The sequence below is a fragment of the Haemaphysalis longicornis genome, unplaced genomic scaffold (assembly GCF_048455015.1).
Source record: "Haemaphysalis longicornis isolate Haplotype H1 unplaced genomic scaffold, Haemaphysalis longicornis Haplotype H1 scaffold_4, whole genome shotgun sequence".
In the NCBI taxonomy this organism is placed as follows: Eukaryota; Metazoa; Arthropoda; class Arachnida; order Ixodida; family Ixodidae; genus Haemaphysalis; species Haemaphysalis longicornis.
Window position 1 is genome coordinate 129,112,622 of NW_027526361.1, and position 12,799 is coordinate 129,125,420.

The 12,799-nt window shown below is 49.1% G+C and overlaps 1 protein-coding gene across 5 annotated transcripts in view; it reads left to right on the top strand.

Moving 5' to 3' along the window:
* LOC144179371 (thrombospondin type-1 domain-containing protein 7A-like) overlaps window positions 1-12,799 on the top strand; it is a 579,123-nt gene that overhangs the window by 179,307 nt on the left and 387,017 nt on the right. For all 5 annotated transcript variants that reach the window (XM_077707698.1, XM_077707699.1, XM_077707702.1 and 2 more), the window contains one exon: window positions 10,213-10,461. In XM_077707698.1, coding sequence (XP_077563824.1) covers window positions 10,213-10,461 — 249 coding nt within the window. The remainder of the gene's footprint in view (window positions 1-10,212; window positions 10,462-12,799) is intronic.

Genomic DNA, 12,799 nt, shown 5'->3' on the forward strand with positions numbered 1-12,799 from the left:
TTTCTTGGGCTACTTAAACCCAGAAATTTTGGTCTGTCTGTATGTCTGTGTCTCTGTCCGTCTGTCTGTCTGTAACTCGATTCAGCCACCCGGCCAAAGTAAAATTGATACTGCGCAATAGTCTTATATACTCACAGCCAAATGTGAACGTCTAAGCCCGGTTTATATGCGCATACTTGTCAACATTGTTGAAGAACAAGACATACCGCAAATATAAGACAGGAAATGAGTACACAAGGGATATTTACAGTGTTCTTTTATTAAAAAATTCACGGATGCTTGGTTTTTCGATAACAAATGATATTCTACATCTGCTGCAGAAACCCGCCGCCTCCTGGCGGCATGAGAAAAATCACGCGGCAACAGCAACGAAAGGTTCCACTATCTAGGTTCCACATACTGCTTGGAACGCACGTGGAGCACGGCCACGCGGTTCTATAAACCTTGTAGTCGGCCGCCTCCATTCACGCGCGTCTCCGCCGTACTGCAGCGCTGGCATCGAGGAACCCAGCCTGTAGCAGTGAAACGCGGTAAATTCAAATCGCCTTGCGCAAACCTTTAGTGTGTTTACCTTGGGATGAGCGCGACGGTACAGGAACAGCATGAGAGGTGAGCGGGAAAGCAAAGGGGGGCATTTCCTTGGCAAATGTCTACAAAGAATATCGTCTTTTTAGTTGAAGAGGCAAAGACGAAAAAAAAAAATCACGCCATATCCACGGAATGAATGATGATAAGTGGGGCGAAGCTCGAGAGGGGGAGATCATCGGTAACCGTAACTCTCCCGTGAAAGTTCGCCCATTACATCATTAAGAAAGACGTAAGACTGTGTGCGTACATTGTACAAATCAACTTTTATTTTGTTCTTTTATTTTGTTCTTGTTCGTTTGTTGTTGTTGTTGTAGGGTTCGTGAGGCTGCAAGCAAGCGCTCGTATCGGCAGGCAAACCCCGATGCAGTGAGAGCTCGCGAGGCGGCTGCAAAACGCATCAAGCGAGCTCATCCCGAAGCTGCCGACGCGCGGTTTAAGCGCGACTTTCTAGACGAGATGCTTCGGCCTCTCTTTCGCGCACGGCGAGATCCTGTCGGCGAGCGCGCGCTGCCGCCGCCCTGCGCGCCCTCCGCTCCGCAGCCTTGTCAACAACCACCTCCTCCATCCGGTGACTCGTTGCCCGATCAACTCCCCCTCTGTTACCACTGTGGCGAGGCAGGACACATGTACCGTCGGTGTCCCTACAGGGAACTCGGGCTACGGGGCTTCGGTGTCAATGCTCCCAGGCCCAGACCTGGTGAAAGACCCCGCGCCATCGAGGACTACCCCGCACCTCCACTACAATTTGTAACGTAGGATGGGACACAACGGTAAAGAAAGAACTTTTATTTAGGGCGAACTTGTCCCCGAACAAGACGAGAGGAAACGAGCAAAGGTCCTTGCGTCTCGTTCGACCTCCGAGAACGACTGCCTGCGTTCGTGGCGTGATCTCTTGCGTGATCTCCCCCTCGCAGTGCACGTGCGCTCGCGCCTCCGTTGGCGAACACAGACAAGCTCGCGCTCCCGGTGCCGAGTTTGCGCTGCCGGTTGCAGCCGGTTCTTGCGCGTGCAACGCGGCCCACTTTGCGACATCTCCGAAAGCATGCGGCGGTCACGTACCACGAGACACAAGGGATGGACAGACCCATGGCTTTATGAGCTTCGCCCCTAAAATTCATGAAGGGCACATATATCAGCGAGTTGCGGTACTGCGTGTGCAGGCGATCACCTACTTTCCACATGCCGAGGTGTATTTCATAGCCATTCATTAGAAATATAAAAAGTGGAGAATTTAAGCAGGTGGTGTGAGAAACGTCTCATACACGCAGATAGTTTACTTGCACGGGTATTTCAGCGCGAACGGCGCAGCATCGCAAGACCACTGAATGATATTCTTGCAGTTAAAACTCACAGCCTCAGGAGAGGAGAAAGTTGTGCTTGTGAGACGTCCGTACAGATCAAATAACGCCATTTGGCGCAGTTTTAGGCGATTGTGGATTCTCACATAATGGTCGCCTCTTTAGGTGGTGTCGTTTTTCAGGTATTATAACTAGAACCGAGATTCCCCTCTCCGTTGACGCTGACTTTTTCCTAGTGGAACAATTGGCCACGATTTCGGGAAAAAAAATAGGTTTATGGTGCGAGCTTTTGAAGGATGTCGGCCTTCCCGGCCTTCCACGATCAAGCAGTGCAGCAAATGAAGATCATCTGGTATATCAGTACAAGGCTAACTCACCTACATTATATTTCTGGTCTAACAGCATATATTATAGAGGTAGCTGAACTTCGAACCCAAAAAAACCGCGAAAATAAAAGGCACAAAATCTAACGTAAGAGTTTTAAGGTTTCCATTGAACAATTGAAGACCATTTGTGATTCGCGGGAAACTTATGAATTTAGTCAGTTTAATTGAAGCGTGGAATTTTCTTCCTTTGATTTTAAGAAACCTGGAATTTTCGGTTCTCATTCACGTGAGATGTGATGGGTTTTAGATTGAATATGGCTATACCGTCTGACACACATGAAGCGACACAAAATCTGGCAAGCTGCAGCTATAAGTTGCGATAAATGTTGTCATTTTCCTTGACTTCATTGAAACTGTGCTGAAAATAAATTCTGGCGCATCGTCTGTATCTCAAGGTATCACCCGGCGTGGGCGGTTCTGTGTCCACTTGAATACTACAGACCTGGGCTGAAATTTTCTTTTAGCAAAAAAAAAGCGCTGCCACGCCTGTGAAAGCAACCTGCCGCTTTTGCGAAGTTCTTTGCTATGGGCGAAATACCACATCATTATCTAGAAAAACACACTGTTGGAGCTATGGTTAAACAGCACACTCTGCAATTATAACCATACAGCTCGTCTTCATCAGAACGAGTGCTATTACTTTGGAGCCTCAAATCCCTTCTTCCCTATTACCAATTCCTCCAGCCATTCTTAAAACATAATAGTGCAAAATAAAGCTTCACCTGTCCGTTCAACGAGTTTGGTTCCGTGGGCTAGAAGAAAGGAACGCAGTTTTCTTCCTACAACAAAGTGCGTCAGTTTTTTTTTTCTTCAACTTTTGGGAACACAACCTGACAAACCGCGGATGCTGCATGGTGCACAGATGTTTGATGCATCTTTTACAAGCTTTGTTTTTCATCCTTGCATCACGTGAGCCTTTCAGAGCTCTAAAAAAGAAGAAAGCGAACACGAGAAAAGTACCCCAGAAGGCGTGCATTCCAAGCAGACGTACTCCCGCGCCAAACGCGAATTTGCTCACAACGCTCGCCCGCCTCAAATGCCTCCGACGGGGGCATATCTGCCATCGTCGTCGTCGTCGTCGTCGTGGGTTTATCCCAAGAGCGAGAGAATATGTCGATTGCTGCGGGCCGCATATAAATGTAGGATTATCATCCCTAACCTCGGAAGCTTTCGCGATTCTCAATCGCATACGCGCCGTCCTTCTTCACCCTCCGCGCATTCACGACACCCTTCATTTTTTCCCAGTCTGCCGCTTCGGGAAAAAACAAAAATAATAAAGTGCGCCTGCGACGTACCGACGTCTGCAACCGGAGTCGCGAGTGAGCCATGGAAATTGGCGCGCACGCGTAAAAAGTGTAAAGTTCCTACAAGGTTCTCCAGGTGGCGTCACTTTATTCGCTGATTTTCCCTCTTTGATTCTTGTTTCGTTCGTGGGTGTCTCATTGTCGAAATCGGTGTCGCGACTTTCCCTGGCATATGTCAGAAGGAGAATTGCCGCGACGGGGCATAAACGAGAACAACCCTGAGCGGCGTCGAAACCTGGTACAACGAACCAATACATTTGTAAGACGAAACAAAAGAACCGCCGGCAAGGTACGTACATTGTCGCCGTGTATCCGGCCGCTCTGTACTGCCTGCACTCATTCTCAAATGTCCCTTTCGTGGTTACTTTTTTGGCTCCCCGGAATATTCTGCGTTGGATTTCGCTCGGAGCGTCGGCGAGGATGAAAAGGGCACAGATCGACAAGTAAATCGCAAAGAGGAATTGAGCATGCGCATTCACCAACGATATGTAGTGGATTGTTGTTTTTTTTTGTTACAGAAAGACTTGAAAACTAATTCAGGATATGACTCTCTGCCGTGCCTCGCAGTAACGCGCACTTAAAGACAGCCAGCTTGCACGGTCGTCTGAAACAAAGCGCATCACTCCCAAGTTCGCAGAAAAGTAGAAGATTGAGTATGAAAGGTCACGCAACAATTTCAGTCTGCAGATTTTAAGCCATGTGGGACGAAAAAGGATTCTGGAACAAGGATGCCGACTCGGAATGTTAAGAAGAAAGAAATGCTGCTTGCCTTGTGGGTCGGAAGCCACGAACACGGAGTTCTAAAAAATTGACCCGCAGTGTGGCGCGCCTCGAAACTCATACGCCTCAAGCGAGAGACTGAACGCCCTCTGTAGACTGCCAGTACCAACCACCGCTGATCCCGATGTTTAAAATGCAACGAGCCTCGCCAAAATGTGCTCATTATAACGACCACGTTTCTTGAGAAACGCGGCCATTATAATGAGCAGATTTATGCAGCCAGCGTTACATATATAATGCTGGCTGCATAAAGTTTGTACCTAAGACGTGCTTGTTCCGGTGTTTTCACCAAGCGTAACTAGGGTTGAAAGTATGACCATGCCATGCTATCTCGGCTTAGACGTGAACTCGGCGATATGCTTATGCCGGATGTATGAAGTATAAGCTTAGGCGGCCGAATGTTTTAAACTTTGTAGCCAAGGTAAAACACCCAAGAATATAGTTGGGAGGAAATGAATTTTTTTATGGGACCGCTTAGTAATAATGCAGTAAGAAACAGTGTCTTATTTTCGTAATAGATAAGAATACGGGAAGCCATTCCCTTCCATAGATTACCGGGTGATGGAACACTGCCCGACTTTGACGTTATCGATGCCGGCGTGAGTGAGTTTTGAGCTTTGAGCTTCATTCGGCACTTTCGCTGCGCAGACAAGTATAGACAGCATAAGGCCTGCGCAACGATAGCATGACGCGAGAATTTTTTATCGCCCACCTGATCTAATCAAAGAATCGCGGGATTTTACGCTCCTAAGCGGCACCTGTGCTATGAGGCGCACCGTAGTGGAGAATCATGAATAAATATAGGACAACTGGGTATCCCTAAAGGTACAGACAATCAATTTTTGTGGAGGAAATATCGGCTAGCTCATATGAAAGCCAGTGTTTTATATGCTAGGCTAACCGCAAGGAATTTCTAAATAAACACGCGGAAAATTTCGCACTGAAATTTCTGAAGTCTGAAGCGTGGCGACACATAATGCCCAAAGGTGACACTACGTTACGCGTCCAAGAAACCCCATCGATTTCTACGTGTGATTCAAATACCACATGAAGGAATAGAAAAAGTTCTACGTAACTGTTGTTTTAGCCGGGGACAAGTTTTTGAACACCTCTCTTAAGCTTAAGTGCACTTAAAAATGTGTTGCAGCAGGGCTTACTGTCATGGTGTCCGGGATTCCTTTATGCGGGGCACATATGGCTGGTACATATAAAAATTCAGATTTCAGAAGTTCTAGGGCGCTATCAGCAAACTGTTTCGGAATAAGGTGTTTTAGACGATGACCATTCATTTCGCATACAGAAAATATACTCGACAAAAGCCGGTTGTTTGTCCCTTTAACGTGTCCTGAAACGTCGGTACACTGACGTTCTGCTTTTTGTTTGTTCATTCCACCATTACAGATCGGCTCTAATCACGTCATGAAGAGTAATTCAGGAGCATTAAGAAGGCATCGGGAATCTGTGTCTAGAATGTTCTTTATGGTACATAACCTCGGTATGTGGTCTCCGCGGTATTCATCACGAACGAAGCCTTCGCTGGCAAGAATCAAACCACCACATGCATGATAGTACGCTTAATCTTCAAGGACCTATGGCCTAACTCGCTATGGTTTCTAGGTAAAACGAGGGGAGAGATTGAGACGCAAATGGTAATCTTCATTCATGTCATGCCTAGACAGGAATTATTTTCCTGCAACTGCTGATATCCCCCCCCCGTGCCAAAATATGCTTTAACGCCATTCAGGGAGTTGCAAAATCATAGTGTAAAGATACGTCAAGAACAGCCAAAAGTATAAAGATAAAACAGGTCCAAGAGTTGAGGACGAGTTACCAGCTATCTATAAAACATAATTCTTAAGGATATTATTGAAACGACTTTCTTTACTCGTCTTGGAGCCTACTGGCAAACTTTTCTCGCGACTTCCTCGCCACACCCGAATAACTGCTCTCGAACAACGTCTGCCTCTACCTTCACTCAGTAACTTAATGAAATAAACACTAGCACGCCGGCCATATATACTTGAACTTTCTCATCAGGGCTATAAGTTAGAAAAATGGGACCAACTAGATAGCAAGTCCGATTTAAATAGCCTTTCTTCTCCGCTTACACATTGGGAAAGGCTAATGGTTCGAATTTTAAGCAAGCGGCCGATGCTCTGCGTTTGAATCGAGGGCCTTGAGAGGCTTAGTGTAGAACGCTTGCAAGACGAATTCGACATCTTTGCGGACACCGACGTAAGGGGTAAGGAAGGCGGCATAGCATGGCGCCGCCCCGTCTTCCCATTTCGTAATGGATCAAATCGCATGCTCAACCATTCTGGGTTCGTGGAAGAATCGGAATTGCTTCTTATTGTCTTACTGCCGGCCTGCACGTGGCCCCCCCTGCCGGCGGACTGGGCTGTGTCGATCGGTTTCGGCTGTCCTGCTTTGGTCCATCGCAATGGCAGGAGTCAGTGGTGTGCCAGGCCCACTGTATTGGATATTCAACGCCCATGGGAGCTTGAGCAACTCCCAGGCACTCTGAGGGCAAGTGCTTTCCAAGAAAACCGATGCGTGATGCGGACGCAGGCCCGGACAGCCTGGGTGGCTACCGAGGTTGGTGCTTGGAATGATAATTCGATCAAAATTTGCGGTGGCAAATTTCTGTGGATCAACTATGATTCTCTTTGGCCGGGGGCGCTAACGCGCTCCTGTAATCAGGTGTGGTGGAGGCCGGGGGGTCAATGTTGCGAAGTGCAACTGCACCAAGCGGTACAGTTTGTGTTATAGTGGCGCACGGTTGCTGAAGCAATGTGAGCGCTACTATGAGGCCGGGGGAGTGGCGAGCCCCGGTAACCCCAGCTAGGAAGGGGCCTATAAACACGAACCGATCTGCTCGCCGAGGGAGGTGACGAGCCCTTGTAACCCAAGTCATAGGGGTACATGCGGTACAGTTCGTTTTATCGTGCCAAGCTGAAGCATGGGTACACACAATGAGGCCGGGGGTGTAGCGAACCTCTGTAACCAGAGCATGGAAGGGGCCTTTAATGCGAATTGGTCTGCTGACCGAGGGAACTTGATGAGCCCTTGTAACCTTCAGTCTTGGGGGCGAGGGTGCAGAGCCACTGGGAGTTCCTCAGAGGATCCCTTGTATTTCGAAAGATGGTTATTTGTGGAGCAACTATGACTCTCTTGGCTGGGGGAAGTAGCGAGCCCCTGTAATCCAGTGTGGGAGGAGGCCAAAGGCTGGGGGTGGTAATGTGCCCCTGTCATCCAGCGTGAGAGGAAGCCAGCGGGTCAATGTTGCGAAGTAATCACTGCGCTCAAGCAGTACAGTTCGCACGTAGTGTTGGCGTACCATTGCTGAAGCAATGGGTAGACCACTACCGAGCCGGTGGCGTGCACACCCCTGTAACCATAGCTTGGGGCTCGTTCTGTTGAACTTGCGAACTGGTCTGCAGGCCGGGGGTTGTGACAAACCCTTGTAACCTAATGTCATAGGGGCCAGAGCGTGGAAGTACGGTAATTCCACGAGACCTCCTCGAGGAATCGGGGAGGCCGCACAATCCCTGCCCAGGGAGCGTGCAAAACGGCCGCCACTGCGGAGGTTCCTGGTCAACTGGAATTAGGTCCTACGCGGAGGTCGGGCGGTCGGGTTTCAACCCGGCACTTGGCAATGCGGTTGAAGCAGGAAGGCGTGTCGAGATCGATCAACTATGACTTTCTTTGGCCGGGGGAAGTAACGCACCCCTGTAATCCAGCGTGAGAGGAGGCCGGCGAGTCAAGTTGCGAAGTAGCAGGTGCTGTCAGCGTACAGTCGTTTGTATTGGGAATACCGATTTTAGTCGGGAAACCATTACGGGCCGGGGGACTGGCGACCCTTGTAACCGCAAGCTTTGGTGGGGCCAGCGACCTGATCGCAATAAGTCGGGGGGAGTGACATATCCCTGTAACCAAACGTCATGGGGGCTAGATGTTGTACAGTCCGTATGAGGCCGAGGGGGGGGGGTCGCGCCCCCCTGTAACTTTGGTGCGAGGGGCCTATAGACTGATCTTCTCTAGCTGCCGCGGGACGTGCTACCACGAGCTACTTGGTGTTCCGCACGGGGAAAACGAGGAAAGGTGAGGTTAGTACACCGACCGGGGAAACTCCCCTGGCTTAGTAACGGCTAGTAGGCCCGGACCGATCTCCTCTGCCAGATGCAAGGCAATGCCCGGAGACTCTTGTTCCTATGAGCGACAGAGTAGGCAAAGAGGAGGACATAAGAATAGGCCCTTACATGCCGAAGGGACCTTGCGGACGGGCCGTTGAGGCACCGTGCGCATACAAACTTCCGGTGTCCGGAGACAGTGAAAAGCAAGTGTTGCAAGTACCCGTGTATAGTGGAAAGCTTCACGGGTGATTCCTGAATACCTGGTGCGGGACCGTCGATCGAGGACGTTAGTACGCATCGGCCGCTGAGCTGGGGGTCAGGGGGGGGGGGCGGCTATCGCCACCAAATAGGGTACTTCCTGTCTCCGACGGTGGGGCTCAGTTATCGGACCCTGTGGGTGAGCGGTACCCGTGGCAGGGACCGCACATTTGGCAATTGGCACTGTCTGATGCCCTCGCTGAGCAATCAGTCTTGGAAGAGAGTCAGACAAATGGATTGGAGCAAAAGTGCTCCCCCTATTCCCTCCTTTTTTCCCATAACCCATCCCGATGTCCAAGTTCCCGTTCCCAGCAACCCACCCTATCCGGCTTTTTCCTAGGGGGGGACATGGGGGGTCCCCCCGGGCTCGTCCCCCTGGCGGTGGGTCGCAAGAAAGCTTTTCCTGTTAACTTCTCTCCACCTTCGGGTGGACAAAATTTTTTTTGGCGGTTGGCCTGTTTTTGTATTGTTGCAATTGGGTATAACCGGTTATACTACTGTGGTACCGGGGAGCTATTGAAAGCTCCATTTACTCGATGTCGATACCCTGCAAAGGATGCTGGAGCAGAAATTTCAAATTGGTGGTCATGGTGCCTCGCGCTTTTGGATCATCACCGACTCCCACGTGAACCTTCAAGAACTGAAAAATTCCTACACTCGTAATGTCGTTGCTAATCTTGCAAACCATTTTTTCATTAATTCAAACACTGCGGAAACTAAATTAGGTTGTCTTGGATTCATTCATCAGCGCTGTTGGGATTCAGGAGGCACATGACGCTGCCCGCGAAAGCCTCCGGTATCCGTCACCTCCCACTGGCGAAAAAAAAAGCACCCTGCTGTATACTTGGCTCCAACAGCGTCGCTCAATCCGGAACTAGAGCCGTACACGACTCCACGGCGCGTCTCTGACTGGATTCTTGTCCCTCACAAGAGGAGTCTGAAGATCAGCTGAAGTTTTCGCAAACAAATCCTACGCGAACTTAGCCTACAACCCAGACGTCCTCTGACAACGGTCCTTTTCTCACGTCACTTGGATGGTCTTCTGCCAATTTTATGACGCTGACACTATTCCAATTTTGTCACAATATCTGGAGGTGATGTACCTTGTCAAAAAGACCGGACGGCCTAATACCGAAATTTACACCACCGTCTTCACAACAGGACCGCTTCGACTTACTCAAATCGGACATGTCTTCCCCTGAGTGTGCGGTCAACTGCGCCATTGCAAGTGCCCTGTTCAGGGCAGAGTGATCTGTGCTCCGACTGCGTGTGGCCGGACACAGATGCAAGAATAGAGCTGCAACTATGACTTGATCGTAGGGCAGTGATTTAGGCACTATAAACTTTGCTTGGTTGTTTTTTCCCCTGACCCAATCCCGAACCACGGCCTATGGCCTCCTTCTTAATAAAGTCATTCATTCATTCATTCATTCATTGTCTGTCTCTATCTTCTCTCTCTTCGCAGAGGAACGCTGGAAAACTCGTGAAAGCGGAAGTGGTTCGGCAGCTTCTGTAGGCGCCCCATGTTCATCCGCGAGGATGGCCGGCGGCCAGACCAACGACCACGCGGCATGGAACCCCGGTTCCTGGCGGAGACGCCGGCTGTGGCTGTTTGTTCTGGCCCTGCTCCTGCTTTGCCTCCGGCTGGCTGACGCCCGACGACTGACGGGGAAGCAGCAACGGTCTAGGCACAGCCCTCACCGCTGGGTGGCAGGTAAGTGGGCTATGCTGCCAAATAGATCAAACGAGCAGGGTATCTATTTGCGGCGCTGCAAATACCGTCTAAAGACGGCGGTCTTCGCGGCCCCATCATGTAACTGTACGAACTGGAGAGAAAGCTGACGCCGCATCACAGAACCATGAGGAGAAAGGTGATAACTGGGATGCGCGAAAGAGATTCGAGCGTACTTAATTAACAGGTAACTTGAGTGGGGAGAGGTACTGGCTCATAATAAGTATCGTTCGGCTGTACTGTTATACGGAGGACGTGAACAGAGGAACCACAGGGGCGACGTTAGGAGGCGAGTCGGAAAACTTCCTGTTGGAATGAAACAAGGAAATCTGTTGCAAATAATGTGTTTCAATCGCACGGGCAAGTAGGGGTTGAAAGTAATATGCAGAATAGGTTTGCCTTCCAAGGACGTAAATATCAGGACAGATAGCACTGATACTATAGTGTATGGAGAAGAATTAGTGAGAAACTGACAAACAGGTCCTCTTACTATCACCATCGTTTCCGTCATTTTTTATTTCGCCGTCTTGTTACTCTTATTGACAGCCTTGGTTAATCACTCGTGCAAGCCCTCTATTTAGGCGTAATTTTATATAGCCGTAACGCCGACACTTACGACCCTGCCTCGTGAAACTATTTGCACGTGAATCTTCGGGGACTGCTTGACCACATTAGACTTGAAAGCGTAACGCTAGGCCTGACGTTAGACTCGCACGATATCAGCTTTTAATGCCGCTTGATGGCGCATCAGGGTCAATCATTCAAAAGTCCTTAAAAAGCATTGAAGTTGTCAGATTTGTTCAAAATTATTGAAATACTCTGGTGATACCGACATTACGCCGGCCAGCACCTGCGGTGACATCACCAAGAAAAGAGGACGCTTACGTGAACGCGGTTTTGCGCTTGCGGGTCACTGCAGGCTGGGCACTTCCTGTTACGTCAATCGCCCTCTAATGGTTACCTTTTAACAGTGCCGCAATATGCCTGATGAACTTCTAACAGGAACTCGCCGCTCGGCATCTGTGTCCTAGCGAGTAGTGCCCCATCTTTTAAAAACGATTACTAACTGGGTTCGAGCCCCAGTAAATTACGCCTTTCTTATTTCGGGATGTTTTTTATTGAAAAACATGCTCCCTTATATCAGTTATATGCATTCTTTTTGTAACTAGTTGATCGATTGGTTGCTTTATCAATTGATCAGTCGATCGACTGATCGATCGATTGATTGATTGATTGATTGATTGATTGATTGATTGATTAATTGATTGATTGATTGTAGCGTTTCATGCGCCGACACTTAACAGGTGATGAGGCACGTGGAACCGGAGGGCTCAGGATCAATCAATCAATCAATCGATCGATCGAGCGATCGATTGATTGGTTGGTTGTTTGTTTGTTTGATTGATTGATTGATTGATTGATTGATTGATTGATTGATTGATTGTAGGGTTTTTAAGCGCCGGCGCGTCACAGGCGATGAGGCACGTCGTGTCGGAGGGTTCAGGATTAATTTTGACCACCTGGGGATCTTTGACGTGCGTTAAAATCGGGAACATACGGGCGTTTGTGCTTTTCGCCTCCCTCACAAAAGCGGCCGCCGCGGCTGGGCATCTAACCCGCGTCCGCTTACTCAGCAGCACAACGCCTTAGCCACTGAGCCACCGCGGCGGGTCTTTTCGTAATCAAATGTCGATTAGTATCTTATAGGTCGGTTTAGGAGAGCAGAGAACCTTATAACCACTTTTAATTAAGCTTCTGAATAGCACCTAAAGTGCCTGGTTTGCAGTGACTTGTACAGTGCATGTCGAAGCAGAAATGTACTTAACTGATACTTGCGTAATTCACGTATTCAAACGACAAAAGTCGTTTTCAATACGTCTTTAACACACGTTTATAACTCGGTGGCCATATCGCATTCTTCACCAGGTCTGCATTTATGCAGCAAGAGTCAGTGAGCCGTAGTGCAGCCCTTCGTTACCAATAACCAAGAACACCACAATGGCTACACGGCTGCACGTGACTACGGGCCACTACCGCACATAGCCGAACAAATAGCAGAAGTTGCAACTGTGGGGCCTGGTTAAGCTCGTCCTGAGTGCAATGTGGCGTTGACACGGAGCGGAGGGTTGGAAGATTACCGAAAAGTACGTGTGATTCACGCTACAAAACGGAGTTCTTTAACTTGCTGCCTAATATCGCCGGTTTCTGCTGTCAGCTAGAATGTCCGCGTTTTAATTATGTCAGAAATGGGTGGGTGGAATGGGTGCTTACTAGGAATTTACAATCACCTATCCATGATTCATACCCGACGCCATCGAAA